General features: G+C 39.2%; 1 protein-coding gene across 1 annotated transcript in view; it reads right to left on the bottom strand.

Moving 5' to 3' along the window:
• The window catches only part of ACVR1C (activin A receptor type 1C), a 121801-nt gene extending 112898 nt beyond the window's left edge, over positions 1–8903 (bottom strand). Inside the window, exon 1 of the mRNA XM_082465093.1 lies at positions 8832–8903. Coding sequence (XP_082321219.1) covers positions 8832–8901 — 70 coding nt within the window. The 5' untranslated portion in view covers positions 8902–8903. The remainder of the gene's footprint in view (positions 1–8831) is intronic.
• Between the last annotated feature and the right edge of the window lie 10674 nt (positions 8904–19577).

Consider the following 19577-nt stretch of genomic DNA (forward strand, 5'->3'; position numbering starts at 1 on the left):
TTAAGCAAAAATTGGAAAAACTGAAAAGAAGAATAGCTGAATTCAAATGTAAGTTGAAGATGTCAACAATCCTCTCTCAGTGATTGATAAAATAAGAAGACAGAAAATCAGTAAAGATATAGACGACATGAATAACATGTTAAGCAATTTGACCTGAATAACATTTATAGAACACTCCACCCTACAACAACAGAATACACATTATTTTCAAGTGCACATGGTACATTCACCAGGTCAGACACATGCTAGGTTCTGAAACAAATAAAAATGAAATTTAAAAAACTGAAATCATACAGCTGATGTATTTTCATCCCCAATGGATTTAAATTAGAAGTCAATAACAAAATGATCTGGAAATTCCCAAAATATTTGGAAATCTACCAAAAGATATCTAAATAACCCACAGGTCCCAGAAAAATCACAAAAACTAGAAAATATTTTGAACTCAATGAAAACAAAAACACAATACAGCACAATTTATGGATGAGCTGAAGCAGTTGCTGAGAAGGAAATTTAGAGCTTTAAATGCTTATAGCAGAAAAGAAGGAAGGTCTTAAGTGAATGACTTAAGAAAGACTCAGCAAACTATGGCCCACTGGCTTGTAAATAAAATTTTATTGAAACACAGCAACATCTATTTATGTATTTTCTATGCCTGCTTTTATACTACAATGGCAGAATTAAGTAGCTGCAGCAGAGACTGTAGGGTCCATAAGACTAAAAATATGTACTATCTGACCCTTTAAGAAAAAGTTTGTCAACTCTTGATCTAAGGTACCAACTTAAGAAGATAGAATAAAAAAGAATAAATTAAATTCAAAGTAAGTAGAGAAAAGAAATAGTGATGATAAGAGCAGAAAACAATTGAAGGAAAAAAAAACAAAGAAAATCAATAAAACCAAAAGTTTTTATTTGAAAGGAATCAATAAAATCGATAAACCTCCAGCTAGACTGATCAAGGGAAAAAGAAAGAATATTCAAATTCTCAATGTCAAGAATATAAGAAGGGACAGCACTACAAATACTATAGGTATTAAAAAGGTAATAAGGAAATATTATGAAAAACTATGATAAAGACAATATCCAAAGGAGAGTTCAGGAAAAATAATTCTAAAGGAGCATCTCATCTTGATTTGTCACAGTAACTCTCAATCCTTTTAAGAGGTCCAGCTGTTTTAACAAAATCAACTTTCTTCTATGTGCAAAAAAGCAATGCCTTTTAATATAATATAGCTAATATAATATATCTAGAGAACAGCTGTATCTAGAGAACAGCTATAAAAGGGAGAGAGGTTCATTCAACTATGCATTTATTATTCTGTAAGGAATCTTCTGCTAATCATATAATTATTCTTTTTTCAGTGTTTCAAATTTAGAGTGTATTGTCTATTTCCTGGAAATACACATGCTTGATTCCAAGTGGAATTTGAGTGAGAATGCAGTCTCACTATGATTTTAGAGAGGCAAAGGTTCACAGTGTAGGTCTTTACTCTTGAAGAGAAATAATGGGAATGGAAAGAAGGAAAAAACACATTTCTAGGGGATCAGGCCAGGAAAACGTCATCAGATAAAGTTATGAGATGTGATGAGTTAATATTCTTTAATATATTTTGGCTCTGTTTGAAAACAATCTGGCTCCTGAAAGCTGTGTTAATCTGGATTACCACCCTCTGAGTTAACATGTCTAAGATAAGCATGCATTTATGAAACTAAACATTTTGCATTAAAATGATGATTGTCCGGATCCTGATGGATTAGATTTTTTTCTAATCTGGTTTTTGACCAAAGTATTAATTCAATCATGGCATTGAATGAAAAATTTATAAGGAATTTAATCAGCATACAGAGATGTAGCATCTATCTCTGTCATTTTACCTTAGCATGAGATAAGAATGATAAAACAGATTAGAAGAAAATATATGTGTTTCACTTTCAAAATTAGAGAACCTAATCATTTTCTTGATGTGAAAAGTTTAATGAAAAAGTAGACTGATCTAATTTGGGATGCTTAAGTCACTGGCAAATTTAAATTGTTTAAAAAAAAAACTAATAAGCCAGGCTCTTGAGTCATACTGAATGATTCACCCATGAATTCTTGAGGGGATTAATTTAAAACAGTTCCGAAGAAACAGCATCTTCACATACCTACTCTAAAAAAACAGAAGAGAACTACAGAATAGGGAAATTATTCTAGAGGAGAAAAAGGCAAGCATCAGGACAGAATCGAACCTTGTTAGCCTGGTTGGCCAATCAGAGCAGATGAGTTCAAGAGCCACATGATAAGGCAAAAGAGTGAAAAATAATGGAGTATTGGCTTCTATGAAAATAAAGTCTTCCTTGTCTCTTTCACACTCCTACTCACCTCCTCCCTCTCTTACTTTTTGCTGGATCCCTAAGTGAGAGGAGTAGTGATTTGTATTGTTCGGGTCCCAGGGAACCAAGAGACCCACGCGCTTCAGGGATCCAGCTTTCAAAGAACATGAAAGGCACAGGGCTCATGGTCATGACCCTGTCTCCTACTTCTTTTCATAGCAAGCGTGGGAAGGGCAGGACCTGCTTCCTCATAGAAGAGAACCAGCCACCTATCTCCCCAGACTTTCCACCTTTCCCCACTTAGCAGTCACCCCTGAGATTATGGCCTGGAACTCCTGTCAGAGCTGCCATGAAGGTTGAATTACCATGAGCTACTGGAGGTAGAGGTCCCCTGCTTCGTCACTCTGGCTTCATCCATGCATTGCAAGACCTTTTGTTGGTAGCGTAGTGTCAGGATCCAGGATTCTGACTTATCACAACCCCCCTTTCTTTATCCTAGGCTATTTAGTTGTTAAAAGTTTAGAAAAAGGGAGAATATTAGAGTTTTGCCATGCAATTTGTGGCCAAAGTACCAGGCAACAACAAAAAAAAGTTACTTTGCCTTATTTTCCCTCCCTTTTCTAGATGGCCCCCTTAGTAAACCATCTTAGACTGGAAGAGAAGCACAGCTGAACCAAGACAGTATTTAGGTATTCCTAGGTCCCTTAGCAAAAGAGTAATTTCTTTTTTTTATTATTGTTATATTTACTTTTTAACAGCTTTATTGAGATAAAATAATATACCATACAATTTGTTAATTTAAAGTATGTAATTTGATGGCTTTAGTACATTCATATAGTTGTGCATCTATCTGGAATTTCTATATCATTTATGAACATATCCCAATATTATCCCAATTTTTTTTTTATAAATTATTTATTTATTTATTTATTTTTGGCTGCATTGGGTCTTTGTTGCTGCATGCGGGCTTTCTCCAGTTGTGGTGAGCGGGGGCTACTCTTCGTTGCAGTGTGCGGGCTTCTCATTGTGGTGGCTTCTCTTGTTGCGGAGCACGGGCTCTAGGCATGCAGGCGTCAGTAATTGTGGCATGCGGGCTCAGTACTTGTGGCTCACGGGCTCTAGAGCACAGGCTCAGTAGTTGTGGCACCAGGGCTTAGTTGCTCTGCGGCATGTGGGATCTTCCCAGACCTGGGCTCGAACCCGTGATCCCTGCATTGGCAGGCAGATTCTTAACCACTGTGCCACCAGGGAAGTCCTATCCCAATTTCTTAAACAACGTAAAGATAAACCTTGAGATTTTTACTATTAGCTGTGAAAATTTTTAAACATGAAATCCCAATCAATAAAAAAATCCAGAAAAAGATATAAAAGATAAGGAATGATAGATGATACACACTCTGTGCTTAGAACTTTTCCTTTTTTTCCTATTTAGTTCTGTTTTCCATTTATATTTGAAAATTAATCCTATTGTTTATTTATTAAAATAAACTCTTTATATTCATGTGAACATATCTGTTTGAGTTTTTAATGATCCATGCCTACAGTTGTTCGCTTATAGGACATTTTCCCCTGCAAACCTCAAAATGAAGCCAATGCTAATTATTTGGTAGCAGGTCAAGACTTAGCTAGAGCAGGAACTAAACATCCTTTGGCTGATATTTATGTATCCCTGTCCCTCTCCTGAAGGACTCAAGATCATTCTTTTAGGAAGGTGCTCTGGAACCATAAACTGTCAGATTATCAGGTCCTGTGTGACTCTCTAGTCGTTCTCCTCTCTTCTTAACCTCTTTTTATTTACAATAAGAGATGCAAGTTCTGCCAAGAAAAATACAACAAACTGGATCTCAGCTGCTGCCCAGAAGTTTTTTAAAGAGAAATACAAAATGTTTATTCAAAAGGAAAATATAGCTGGCCCTCTGTAGCCACAGGTTCCGCATCTGCAGATACAACCAGCCAACTCCAGAGAGTTCCAAAAAAGCAAAAGTTGAATTTGCCAAGCACTGGTAACTCTTTACATAGGTTTTACATTATATTTACAACTATTTACATAGTGTTTACACTGTATTAAGTATTATAAGTAATCTAGATGATTACAATACATGGGAGGATGTACGTAGATTATATGTAAATACCACACCGTTTTACATATGGGACTTGAGCATCCTCAAGTTTCAAATTTCAGTATCCCGGGGGTCCTGGAACCAGTCCCCCTGTACTCCAAAAATGCATTTGAAAGCAACAATCACATTCAAAAGACCATAACTTTGGGCAAAACCAACTGCTTTCACATAACAATAAATCATTTGCAGAGAGTCTAGAGAGTATTGTTTCTTTTTCACACATCCTTTTATGGTAAGGTACTAAAGTAAGATTAGGAAAGGCTGGGTATCCCCCTCAGTTGACTCAGAAGGACATTCAGTGCTAAGACTTGGAAGTGATCTATTCAGAGATACACATGGGGATGGTAGCAAAGCTAGAACAGAAGTTTTAAGAGATGAGGACTAGAAAATAAGTGTATTTTCTAATGCAAGAGCTGGGAATACATATATCTGAAGCAGTTCATCTCACCACAATATTTACTTAATGTTGGGTTGCCAGATAAAAGTACAGAATACCCAGTTAAACTAGAATTAAACAGCAATTAATTTTTAATATATGTATGTCCCATGTCATATTTGTAACATACTTATACTAAAAAATTATTTGTTGTTTATCTGAAATTCAATTTAACTGGGCATGCTGTGATTCACTAAATCTGTGACTCTATTTAATGTGTCTTTTAAAAATATCTAAAGGGACTTCCCCGGTGGTGCAGTGGTTAAGAATCTGCCTGCCAATGCAGGGCACATGGGTTTGATCCCTGGTCCGGGAAGATCCCACATGCCACAGAGCAACTAAGCCTGTGCGCCACAACTACTGAGCCTGTGCTTTAGAGCCCGTGAGCTACAACTACTGAGCCCGTGAGCCACAACTACTGAAGCCCACGCGCCTAGAGCCCGTGCTCTGCAACGAGAAGCCACCGCAATGAGAAGCCCGCGCACCACAACGAAGAGTAGCCCCCGCTCACTGCAACTAGAGAAAGCCCACGCGCAGCAATGAAGACCCAATGCAGTCAAATAAATAAATTATATTAAAAAATCAATAAATAAAAAAAATTATCTGTAAATGCCCTTGGCTTTAGATTTTTAATCTTCAGGTCAGACTTATCCCCTGAACTCCAGACTCATAAAACCAATTGCTCACATGACATCTCCACCCCAGTACCTACGAGACATTTAACACTCAACATACCCAAAACTGAGCTCCAGCTCTCCACCACCATGCCTCACCTCTCCCCAGGCCTGCTCCTCCTGCAGTCAGCCTCACCTTACTTAATGGTCTATTCTTCTATTGCTTGGGTCAAAATTTGGCGTCATCCTTTGCTCCCCTCTTACTCTCACACCTCGAATCCTGTATTTTTGCGTCATTGTAGAAAATCGGAGGAACTATCTATTTTACACTTCTGTAAGTTTGAGGCTAGAAAACGGGTTCAGGCAGTACAATCAATGAAGAAATATGCTCCCAAGGACTTCTGCACAGAGTTTCTCCTAGTCCAAAGAAGTCTCTTTTTTGGAACCAGGGAGCCTCTTGCTACACTTGGGTCAATCAACCAATAAATGACTATGCTTAAAGAAGGGCAAAGGTAACATCTTTTTCATTATAAACTCAGGCCAAGGCTTTCACTTTTACTTCCAGCACAGTTTAAAATGTATAGTAGGAACTGCTAACTGCTGTTAAGTGGCGAAAAAGAAAAAAAAACTCATTACCTGAAACCCCTACCCCGCTCTGGTTATTAAATGAAACAGTTATCTTTTCACCTTTACAGTAACAGCATCTAGCTTTCTGGACTCTTAATAATTCTTTCCATCCAGAAGAGAAAGGAGTTTCATGAAATTAGTAGAGAATATACAATGTGTAAATCTGTATAATGTCGAAGTCCAGCTTCAAATTTGAGAACTCCAGGACATTTTCTGGCAATTATTTGTTTGATACACATGATAAATGTTGTGAGGTCATGTCAGGTCTTTCTTTTCAACATCAAGGAATCCAGAAACTAGATAATTAGAGCAACACAGAGCAGCCTAATTTTTTTAGCCAGTCCAGACCAATAAATAGTTTCTCTAAGTTTCCACCAGACCAGCGGTTACCCTCTGAGATTCTCACCAAGGAGCAATGATTTCTACTCTGCTGTCAAGGCTTTACATGCCTAAGGTGCTAGAGATGCTGAGGAAGAACAGCCAAAGCAAAAAGGGTTTATTGGTCCATCAATATCTTCAGATATTTAAGGTCCTAGGCTTGGTGCACGACAGAGCCAAATTGGAAAGCAGTGTTTACTGTCATGTGGTTTTGCTATGACACTGTCAAGAGCAACTTCTCATATAACATGTCAACAATGGCATGTACATCTCCAAAACATGGTAAATATGATTAACAATGCAATTTGTAAAAGTGACCAGGTCAAAAATAATGAAGGTACCACATGAGAAAAACAATTTAAAAGATGAAATAAATAAATAAATTAATTAATTACATTGAATCCCTCTATCAAATAATCAAAGATTCGTATAAAAAAATAAGAATCAAAAATGTAGATTGCAATATACTTTTTTTTCCTGTGGGACACAAAGAGGAGTAAAATTTCTTAAACAGGTTTCAAAACGATTGCATTCTACATAGAAAAGTTCATTGTTAAAGTTCAATTTTGATACATACTTCTCTACTGTATTGCCACATTATCTCCATATCAGGAATTTTTCTTAGCCTTCAAATTTTAAGGAAACAATCAAATTTGAATGGATGATCTATTTTTTTTTTCTTTTTTGCACATTTCAATGTCAAAAGTTTCCATGCCTTTTTAAGAACATAGCAGGCAGGGCATGTGTTTCCTATGTTGCTGTGCCCAGGGTCTCTGAAATCTTCTAAAGATTCTGTCATATAACAAAATATACCTTTCAAGCTAGATAAAAAATAATTGAGTATTTTTTTAAATGTCTGCAACAAAGCTATTAGCTCCCTGAAATAAAAAGGGTTTGTACAGATAGCCTTCAGAGGCAACTTCACAGGTGTCCAGTTAAAACTGTGATCTCCAGAAGACTTTGTGTGTGTAAATTCTATTAAGTCATCAAGAGCACTTTGAGTATTCCAAGTTAGTGGAGTTTCTGCCCATTTCTCATAAAGACCTTCCCATAGTCATCGTTCTTCCCAGTGATGAATTTACTAACTCTGAATGCAAATACTTCCCTTTATCCCATCATCTTCCTGACAAGTCTCTGGGTAACTGCTTCCTAAAAGGCTGTGCCTTTTCAAAGATAACCGAAATGTTTTCATCCTAATATTGTATCAACTGATCACTTCCAACAATCAAATTTTCATTTGAATATTGTATTTGGTGAGTCTCTCAGACCATCTGAAACACTGAATCTGCACGTGACAGCAATCATACTATTCAAAACATTCTCCCGCACATGTCACTAAGAGGAAAACTACCTATCCTGGAGTATAGCTATTAATGTCAAACAGACTGTCATCGGAGAAAACAAAAATGCATCAAAATCAGCTTCAGACAAAGTACAGTCCTACGGAAAAACACCCGGTTTTTATGTGCAAATGTCTTAAATGTCTGATTGACACGTTTAAAGAATGAGTTAGCAAGGAATCTGCTCCCGGTCTCTCTCCATAACCCAGAATAATGTTATAATGAAAAGAATTTTAGAGTTAAAGGGTTTTTCATCATAGCACACTACATGCATTTGCCCCAGTTTCTAGTAAACATTATGAAGAAATGTTTAATTTCTAGCTTGGGCCGAGGGCTCTATTTAGCTTATCAAAGCACAGACCTGCCATAAACGCTGGGACTCTTGCCAGAAATTTTTTTTCCTGCAACTCTTAGTAAAGATCATACCTCGAAAGCATTGTGCCTTGCAAACCACGCAGATTTAAGCTCCCACTCCCGCCTACAGAGCTTGGCACCAGCGGCTTTTGAGGTATCCCTCATCTCCTAAAACTCAGACTGAATCGCCACCACCACTCCCCACTCTCCCACCACCACCGTGTCGTCATCCTTGCTCAGCTCTCCGGAGCTCAGCACGGAGCGTCCCCCAAGACCCTGCAGAGTGAACTCACGGTACCACCCAACTCCCATCCCTGCACACACCCACAAACACTCTCCCACTCCCTCCGCTACAATCTGCCCCCAAATGTGTCACCCACCTGACCCCTAATCCCATACCCCAACGTCCCTGGAGCTCTTGCCCCCTCCTGGTGGCTTCATCCCCAACACACCTGTCTACCCCGCTGGCCGACTTCAGGTGCCCACGCTGCGCCCTATCCCGCGCCCCCTCAATCTAACTGGCGCTTCGCACTCCGCCCCGAGGAAGGTCAGTTCGCTCGGAGCACCTTCTTTCCCCACCCCTTGCCCACCCGCAGACCGCCCCCGGCTCCCACCCTCGCGGGCGCGGAGAAAGGGGCGCCTGTAGTACCTGCCGAGAGCGCGGCGGCCGCGGCGAGAAGGAGAGCCTGGCGAAGCGCGGCGCGGAACGCTCGGGTCATGGCCACCAGGCGCCGCGCCCGGGCTGCGAGGCCCCGGAGCGGAGCGCGACGGCCGGGGCAGCGCGGGCCGCTTTGAAGTTCCCGGGGCGCAGGCGGGAAGCACGGCCCGACACCCTTTTGAAGTGTGCGGTTGGCTCTAATCAGCGCGGGCGCCCCCCTCCCCTGCCTCCCCCATCCCCCGCCCCCGCGGCTGGCGGTGCGCGGCGCTCCAGCCACTGGCCCCGGCAGCCCGGCTGGCAGGGGGGCGGGGGAGCGACAGAGCCCGCCCCTGCCGCGCCTCCGCCCCCTGGGCCCTCCGGCAGCCGCAAGGGGCCTGCCGCTGCCCGGCTGGCGGGCAAGGGCGGCCCGCAGGAGAAGCAGTGAGATCGCAGAGAGGTGGGGGCGGGGGGGGGGCGCAGGGGGAGGCAAAGAAAGCAGGTGGGGTGGCGCGAAGTCCCCAAGACTGGATACGCTGAGAAGGGCGTCGGGACAGGAGGGAAAGCCCTACGGAGACTTCAGGAAGACTTAAACCCTGCAGCAGTTGCTTCCTGTTGGTCCGCTCTATAGTCTCCTACAGAAGATCCACGCGTCCAGGTCTCTTAACACTCATTTGTCGTCCAGTGCCCTAAAGGTTTTCTAACTAGACTGAGCCCTGAAACATCCTGGGTATTCCTCCTGGCTCCTCACTCCGCCACGTCCTGGCTGTGCGCGCGTCTGTGGAAGGGCGCCCTCTCTGTCCAGCCCTGGAAATAACCAGTTGCCTCACTGCCTAGGCTACCTATAGTTTTGGCTTAACAAACTTCATCTCTAATCTGACGCCTTCAAGTGACCCCCTCCCCCCATGAATGGCGACCGAAGCTGGACTACCTTCACCAGGTGATGTGGTCATCTGCAATGTGTAATCCAGGTTTAGAAGGAAGTAGAGGACCCATCCTATGCAAAATACTTAGCAACTACAATTTCAGCAGTTGAAAAACTGAGGGGCAGGTTGGAATCATACACAAGCTTTAAGGGGAGGTGAAGAATGAAAGTACTGCATTAGACACTTTAGGTATTGTTTAAATCCCTGGGGCTTATCAAATGAGTGTGCTTCCCATGTGGATTGCGTTTGAAAATATAAGGGCAGCATGACCAATTAATAGAAATTAGCCTAAATTCAATCCAGGTATGTAGCTTGTACATTAAAGTGAATGGAATTTTTTTTTTAATTTTTATTGGAGTATAGTTGATTTACAATGTTGTGTTAGTTTCTGCTGTACAGCAAAGTGAATCAGTTATACATATACATATATCCACTCTTTTTTAGATTCTTTTCCCATATAAGCCATTACAGAGTACTGAGTAGAGTTTCCTGTGCTATACAGTAGGTCCTTATTAGTTATCTATTTTATATATAGTAGTGTGTATATGTCAATCTGAATGGGATTATTTTTAACTGAACAACACAAAAAGCCAAGAATCCAGTGCTGGTGTTATTGCTGCTGTTAGGGGCCTCTTTGAAAAGCGATCGTCATATAAATTAATTGCTTTAGAGTAAGAGATATTACTTGCTTCTTCACCTACTTTAGCTCTAAATAGCACATCTATGGAAGACCTATTCTGAAATGCTGTATGCAGTTGACTTAATCAAAGAGTCATGGTATTGGGGGTGGGATATTTGTCGGACTTTGATGCATGATAATGACAGTCTTGAGGATCTCACCCCACCACCACCACCTTGTATGAATCAAAACATTCCTAAGCATAAAAAGACTTTGTTCTCATTTCCTTCTGGATCCAAGCAAACAAATAAATCAAAAAAAAAAAAAAAAAAAAGGAGATCTGGGACAAGCCTGAGCCCTTCCAGACACCCACAAAACAGATGCTTTTTTTTAAAAAAAGAAAAGAAAATGCTAGAACACATTATATTTTGGCTGACTTGGCTTGCTCATTATTTGGTAACTATACCCTAGATTGTGATCTACCATTGGATCATGAGACTTGGAGCCTAAAGATCAGGGCCTGCTTCCTCAAAAGTAAGTGGAACTTTGTTCCTCCCTATTTCTCAGAACCACGACAGGATTAAAAAGGGTAGTGAATGTGAACATACTGTCAAACCGTAAGGCATTATGCTAATGTCAGGTATTTACCCTCCACATATTTATTTTGTCTCTTGAATACAGTAAGCAATTTCCCTGCAAGTTGGAAAGCTCTCATCTTCTAAAAAAGCAAGGTTATTATCCCAAGAAGTCTGATATTGAATAACTTCAATATTCTAAATAAATTCAACACTTTCCTCTTAGTCTAATGGTGCATTGTCTGCTATGTTATCCACCAGCCACATGTGAGTAGTGAGCACTTGAACTGTGTCTAGTCCAAATTGACATGTGCTGTAAGTATAATATGCATGCTGGATTTCAAAGACTTACTACAAAATAAGAATGTAAAATATATCATTAATAATTTTATATTGCTTACATGTTGAAATGATAATATTTTGGATCCACTGGGTCAAATAAAATATATTACTAAAATTAATTTCACCTATTCCTTTTTACTTTTTAATATAGCTATTAGAAAATTTTAAATTATATGTGTGGCTCGCATTCTATCTCTATTGGACAGTGCTGGTCTAATGAATCCTCCTCAAATTGCAAAAGATCATTACCTTTGTCTTAAGCACAGTATAAAAAGGCCAAGTGTTGTTAAGTACCTTGCCAGTCAACATGTGGCCAGCCAATGAAGGAAGCAGCAACTCTTGATATCTTGGTGCAAAGTTCTGTGATACAACAAACAAAGGTTAATATGTCAAAATCTAAATACATAACTTGTAGGATTATATTAAACTACATCTCCAAATACCATTTCCCTCTGTCCTAAGCTCATGTTCTTCTTCCAACGTCAGTTCTATGGCAGCTTTGAAGTAATGAGTTAACCACTCAGCATGTATTGAGTTCCAATGGCTGGAAAAGTATATTCTTAGGCAACTATAAATATTTCTGATAGGCTTGAAGAAAAGAGCTTCATCCTTATAATGTGTCCCAATTTTTACTTAAGAGTATACTTTATTTGTACACACACACATAAACACACCTATGGAAATTAATCCAGTTTTAATCCAATATCTTTTAAAATGAACTATTATTAAGAAAATACTCCTTGGAGCATATTGAGTGACTCCTGTTACTTAATATAAGCAGCACAACTGCATTGTTCAAGATACGATATAATATAGTACATCTTTCATACTTTTGTACATAACAGAAAAAAATTTACATGTGAAATTTTTTAAAATTTCACTGGAAAGAAATTTACATGCAAATATGTTTCTAAAGATTTAAGCTTCCCCCCACCCTTAGTCATCTATTTGTACATATTCATTACCATAGCAACATTACATCATGACTCCTGGATTCTCATCACCAAAGGAAAACAAAAACAACAAATAATTGAGGAGTTCATAACCCATCAGCAAAACAGACTTTGGGTGAGTAAATCTTACATAACCAGGGAAACAGGTACAAATTGTAAAGATTTGATACATTTGCAGAATAACATTCCAAATGAATAAGGCAAGTAAATGTGTAATAACTGAACTTTGAAAACGACTATTGGTTGGGTGTGGTTGTTTAGGATTTTTTTTATCATACAGGTTTCTTTTATTATTATCCTTCCCAGAATCATGAATGCCATGCATCTTAATTTCTCATTTCATCTTGGAACATGAACTTGTCATGGAACAGGCATATGGTGAGGAGGCATACTATGATAATTTGCTACATACTGTCAAGGTCTAATCTTTTCTCATTTTACTGCGTTTTTCCTTCCCTAAACTCACATCCTCTCTAAAGAAGTGCATGACACACTCACCTCCACTCATCTCATCTCTTAATCCCAGAAAGTTTTACATTGGGAAATTTTAGTTTCACTTCGGTCCTTCTTCTCTTGTCTGTTGTTAATTCTATCCCATGAAAATAGTCATGTGTTTTAGGAACTTTGTTGAGATTCTACAATATATACCTTCAAAGTGTCTACCTCATGAGACAGCTCAAGTCTCATAAAAAAGAAAAATAATGACCCCACTCTATGGACATGGATAATGGGGGGATATCAAACAGTTTCTTAGCTCGACTGCCACTGCTAAAAGCTTAATGTCTTTGTAAAGTATTCACACTATGTGTTTTCACCACCTTCCAAAATGACTGCACCCCCTTCACTGACTTTTGTATGCTTTTAATACTATTAATATGGTCTTTCAACAAACTCACACTTTGTCTGTTTTCTCTTCCACTGGCTAATGTCAGTGTGCTGAGCTGATTAGCTGCATTCAATACAGGCTCTATCTATAAAAGACAGGTCAGAGATTCAGTTCCAAGTAAGCAAGCCTCCACCACTTGGATCATTTCCTTAAAATGGGCCTGTAATTATACTCTACCAGAGTGAGGTTACAAGGAGGTAAGAGAGTTAGATGACTCAGTACAAATCCATCCCTTCCTGAGTAAATCACTCAAAAAGGACAGTTATTTTTAACCCCAGACAAATACCCTGTTTCTTTCCCCCTTATCACTTCCCTCTGTCTCATCTTTTACATCCAGTTAACCAGTAGTTTCTACGGATTCTAACTTTTATAAAAAATCTCTCAAATTTTTTCACTTCTTTCCATCTCACTGCGACCATCCTACCGCAAATCATCTTCTTTTACTTGAAATGTCAAAAATGCCTCCTAACTGGTCCCCCTTCCTTGAGATCCACTCCTCTCCAATCTATTCTCATGGACTCTTCAGCCAGAGGGGTCTTTTTATAGCAGAAATGTGTACATGTAACAGAATGCTACCTAAGTAAGACGTATTGCTAGTTCTAACACTGGCAGTTCTGACATTGGCAACTGAAATTAACTTGGCACATAATAAGCACCCAGGGGGACTGGCCTTTGAGGTGCTCTGCCCTGTCCCCCAGTGGGCACAGACAGCGCATCTGACACCATCAACACCCTGAGGCCGGACAGTGGATGATTCTGCTAGGATCTCTCCTGCTGCTGCATCTGAACACTAGCTGTGGCTTTCTTCACCCTAACTGTAGCTTCAAGGAAGGCTTGGGAACGGAGCATCAGGTTTTAAAAAATATTTATTTATTTATTTATTTATTTACTTTTGGCTGTAAAACATAAAATGCACAAAATAAAAAAGATTGCCAATGACAAAAGCCCAAAAATAGTTATCAGAAGTACTCACTTTCTATCCCCTAAGAGTGAGACTCTTGTTCCTACACTGAGAAGTCAGGGATTTTTCTATAACCTAACAGGACAAGAAACCAAAAAGAACAATGATAGAAAGATTACTGCCCAAAGCTCCAGAGGAGTAAATCTGAGAGTGATGCAGAGGATGCTGGGAGATCTCAAAAATAATCCAAACTCAATTACTTGCTGTTGGATTGTCTATGTGACCCAGTAGCTTTTACTAACTACTGCTGCCAAATAGGGTGCTTATCTTGTGATAGGACCCCACATGTGTCCTGCTCTTAGAGGTTCATAATAAGTCATTATCAACCCACTCATTTCCTTTAAAGTGACTCCTACATTAGGATTATCAAACATACAGCAAACCATGACATTTTGGAAGATGGGGTACATTATTTTCTTGGTGTGCCCCTTCTCCTATCTATTGTATAGAGATGTAAAATACATTGATACTTCTCTTTTTGAATTCTCTGGAAACCAGATTCTTAAGAAACTGCTGTGGTTGAGGGAAAAAGTCACCCAATACTTGGTCCATCACTGAAAACCAAGTTGGCTCATAGCTTATCTCTTCCCACTCTGGGCAAAAGGGCTCCACCAGTTGAAAGTAAATTAACCTCACTCCAAGAAAAGAGGCAAAGTAAGCTCAGCTGGTCTTTGATATTTCTAGCCTCTCTTATTCCTCTTTTGCCCCCTCTGTCCTACACAAAGGGCTCCTAATCTCCCACCCATTCCAACAAGAAACGTTCTGAAATTGTACGGTGATTGGTTGATAAATTATATTTCAGAATGAACAAAATTCTATCAGGCTAATATATAGCTGTATATTTGTATATTGTGCCTTTAAGTGTTTCTTTTTTTTTGAAGAAAAAATTTTTTCTTACATGACTTTCAGAAAACAGCAATGATTAGGGGGAAATCTGAGGGCTATGGAGAAACTTACTAGATAGAAGAATCTAAAGATATTCCTCTAAAGAGCCCAGAATCTTGCTCAATAACTCAAGTCTAATACGTTCTGAGGTTTCAATGGCGAGAATATTGTCATGTAGGGAAGAGGTTGAAGGATAAACAACTCAGTAATCAACTCTGCCACCACCACGTGGGCCCAGAGAGTGGGGACATGGGGACATAAATAGAAGAAAAAGTTCACCTGTAATACTACAGCTTGATGTGGAGCACAGCTGCTCTCTAAATTCCTAGTCCTGGAGTTGATGCAAGGCTGGAGGAGTGAAACGAACTCCACTTGAAGCTCAGATATAATAACAAGGGAAACAAAACCAGATAGGAACATATGACCAGGCAACATAGTTCATAAAGTATTGTTTGTTCATGTTCTTTCCTGTGGTCTCCTAGAGAGGCGTTTCCCCCCCTCAGCTCCAGACTCATTTCCCTGTGGCCTGTTCAGCAGAGGCCATCTTATTTAGGGGGAGGCTGACCCCAGAGAGCAACAGACATTCCCTCTTGCCTTTCTGAAGCCCACCTTCTAAATGTTCATTCTTCTCCGAGAATCCTCCTCTTCACCACATCATTGACTCCAGGAATATCCAACTCTTTAAAGTGAGACCACTTACTCTCCTCCCACCCACATAGGTGTGACCTTACCACTTCACAGGAGCACCATATCAGAATCCAAAGCACCAAAAGAGATACACATTCAGGTGCACACACATGTACACACACACGGAGTAGCAAGGACCCAATTCACTGCAGCACCAGACGTAGCTCTTTGTGGATGACTGACAGTCAAGTCTGCAATCAAAAGCACCAAATATGAATTTCATTTCGCTGAAGAGAGTGGCCTGTCCCATTACCCTGCTGCAGCTATCTATTAAGAGATCAAGCCCAGACTATACCAGAGAGGCAGAGAAGTGGACAACTGGTTGTCATCTGTTTCTTCAAGGTCCTGGAAGACCTTGAAGCCGTGATGTCCTTAGGATAAACAAACTGGAGAACAGGATTTTGTCGTACTCTTTCATAAATCTCAAAGGTCAAAGTATCTGATAGCACATGGCATAGAAGCAGATGGAAAACTTGCTACGTTGTATCTTGATTTAATTTAGACGGCTCCTACAAAGCCCCAAAGTTTCACTTTAGTTATAAGTTTTATGGGCAATTAATATATCTTCAGCGTGTATATCAAAGCACCACTGCTAAGAGCCTTTTCTTCGTTCATTCCATAAATGGAGTGACCGTTATGCGATGGAAATGGTTTCTTGACACTTGAGTCAAATACACCTAGATCCCAGCCTCTCCTTTGTTAACAAGTGTTAATACACCAGAAGATACATTTGGTCCTGTTATTTCCAAAAAGTGGACTTATTTTGTTGAAACCTTTGAATTATTGCCATCTCTGCCATTTGATAACTGTGTAACTATGGTCAAGTTATCCTTTGGGTCTTTGTTCTTTTCTCATGAATTCTCACTGGGCAATTGTGAGAATTACACTAGAATTAGTATCACTTGATGATCTAAAGCCATTCTACATTGTAAGCACGCAGTCAATGTAAATGTCCATCCTCTTCTTTCCTAGTTTTTACTAAAAATTGTGTTTAAAATTGACTTCTTCCCAAAGGAAATAGGACTAGTTAGTAGCATTAATGTTTAATCATTTCCACAAGGTAAAAATCATATAACTATTTAGAGTGGCATTTTGTACCTAACCCACAAGGTGGTTCATCAATTATTACTTAATTCACCCAATACCTACTTTGTGCAAGGCACTAATTTCAGACACTGGGTATATAGTGTAAAAAAAAAAAAATGTCATCTACTTTTTTGAAATTTATGTCAAACAAAAGAAAAAGATCTTAAAAACTAGTTACAGAATTAATTAAATTGTGATAAGTACTAGAAAGGGCAAATATAGGGTACTCTAAAAATTACAATGGGGTGAATCTGTCCGAAGTAGCAAGGAAAGTTTCTGTTAGGATGTGTGTTGAGCAGAGTTTGAAAGTAGAATAGAAATTAGTTAGGGGTTGAGTGCTTGCGTGTGTGTGTGTGTGTGTGTGTGTGTGTGTGTGTGTGTGTGTGTATGAAAGACTCAAGGCAAGTAGGCACTTGGTTTTAGAGAAATCCGAATGCTAGAGATGAGTCTGAAGATGTATTCAGATCAGGTGGGCACCTTTTAGGCAACATTAAGGATTTGGATCCTAATTTTTAAAGTAATGGGAAGTCACTGGAATTTTTCAATAAAGGAAATGGCATGATCAGATTGAAATGTTAAAATACCACTCCAGCTTCTAATGCGGAGAATGGGCTGTGCCTAGGCAAGAGTGAAATCTAGGTCACTAGCCAGGAGGATTGCTCAGTCATCTGGCTGAAAAAAGACTCTTGGCAGGAACAAATTTTGACAAAGGAAACAGAAAAAAGAGCAGTTTGTTGAAAGAGGAGGGGGAGACAGGAAAGGAGAGGAATGATTCAAGGTATCCCTCAGCGTTCTGATGCCTGCCCTGGGTGGGCCATTCACTCAGGGAGGGAACACTGAGAAGAGTCAGGTTGGATTTACATATATACACTACTATATATTAAATAGATAACCAACAAGAACCTACTGTATAGCACAGAGACTATACTCAATATTTTGTAATAACCTATAAGGGGAAAGAATCTGAAAAAGTATATATATATATATATATATATATATATATATATATATTCATAACTGAATCACTTTGTTGTACATCTAAAACTAACACAACATTGTAAATCAACTATACTTAAAACAAAGAGTCAGGTTGGATGTGTATGAATTCCACTTCAGATACTGAGTTCGAAATGATGAGACATGCGTTAGAGCTGAGGAGCCAGTAGTGAGATATATAAGTGTAGGGTTTATAAGATTGATCTTGGTGAGAAGCAAAAATTTGAGTTCTCTTGGTATGCAAGGCAGTGGAAAAGATTTTCTGTATACATTTTTTGCAGGACAGACACCCACTGTAGCTGTCTTAAAATTTTTCCTGATTTTTTACAGTCTCCCAGCAGAGTTCATAATTGGTTCAACCTGACCTAAAATGTTTTCAAGAATCATGCTCTATGGCACCAAGGTTTAGACTCTTAACCAATTACTTGTTTTAACTGATTAAGAAAATTCAAAGTTCTTTCCTGAGCAAAACGTTAACTCTATGCATAAATACCAGCATATTACCTAACTCCTGAGCTGGTGTGTTGATCTTTTCACTGGGCTAGACTTCACATTCAGGTACTCAAGTATACACAACCGGAAGAGAACTTTGCCCCTTCAAATCTGGGTTTAAACCATGTGGCTTCATTAGATTCACAACACAAAATAGCTACAATACAGCTACTTCTCAGAAAATCCAGTCGTCAATGAAAGAAATCCATTTTTGCCTGAGAAAATATTTGTAGGGGAGGAGGGAAGCAAGATATGGTCCTCTGCTAAGTTAATCAGTAAGAAAAGTGTTTGTCATTGAAGGCATTTGTATTATTTTAATCTGCTATTTTGCCCTAACTGGGGATCATTTCCTTGAAATGATCGTTGACGCTTAAGGCATTAAAGAACAAATATTTGCAAGGTCTTAAAGCTCTGCCTCTTTTTAGGCATGAAGTGATAGAAAAGGAAGAAGGAGGAAAAGTTAAATTATTAATTTATATTCCTCAGTGTTCCATAAAGAATTTCAGAAACTTTACAAGAATTCATGGAATGGAGACACTGCTTCAGGAAAGAACCCTTGTGTTCTCCCTACTTGCTGCAAGTAATAAATCCTTCTCCCGCCAAAAACAAAAATTCATGGAATGAAACATATATATTTATTTACACACACACACAAAACAAGGGAAAATGCAAATCAGAGTAGATGACTATAACTGAGGGTGAGGTAAAATTCAAATATGCAAGCCAAAGACCCCTCCAGAAGTACTAAAGTTGGATTGCAGACTTGAGTCTGAAATTTTGGCTTTTGCATAAAGGGATACATCATTATTTTATTTATTATGCATAAGGAAGGTATATTCTCTCTTCTAAAAGTAATTTGTTGGTTGAGGTTTCGTTTAGAAGACACTGGAGGTATTTTTAAACATTTTAAATATTTAAAATATTTGAGTATATTTAAAATATACTCAAAAATATTCCTAAAGCAAATGCAGTCGTAGATTTTATACATCTATTTCTGGCAGTATTCTTCAATTCAAGACTAGGGCATTATTCCAAAAATAGCTCAATAACAGCAATTCTGTGAGATGACAGAAGTGGAGGGAAGACTGTCAGTGTGGCCCAAATATGTGGCTCTATGATGGCCTAACTTAATCCACAGCTAAAATCGGACAGAGCTAGATAACTGACTCTTTACTGTTTTAGATGAGATATCCTAAGGGAATCTGCTTAAAGCTATCGATCTCCAGAAAAACAAACATTGCACACACACGCACACAATGTATAAATTCAGAAGGTTCACTAATCTTTTAGAGCCCAGGTTGGAATATGGGATCTTAAGTGCCTATAAAAAAATTCTATTAAAAAATTAGAGGT

This window comes from Balaenoptera physalus, assembly GCF_965194825.1.
Source record: "Balaenoptera physalus genome assembly, chromosome: 6".
Classification (NCBI taxonomy): Eukaryota; Metazoa; Chordata; class Mammalia; order Artiodactyla; family Balaenopteridae; genus Balaenoptera; species Balaenoptera physalus.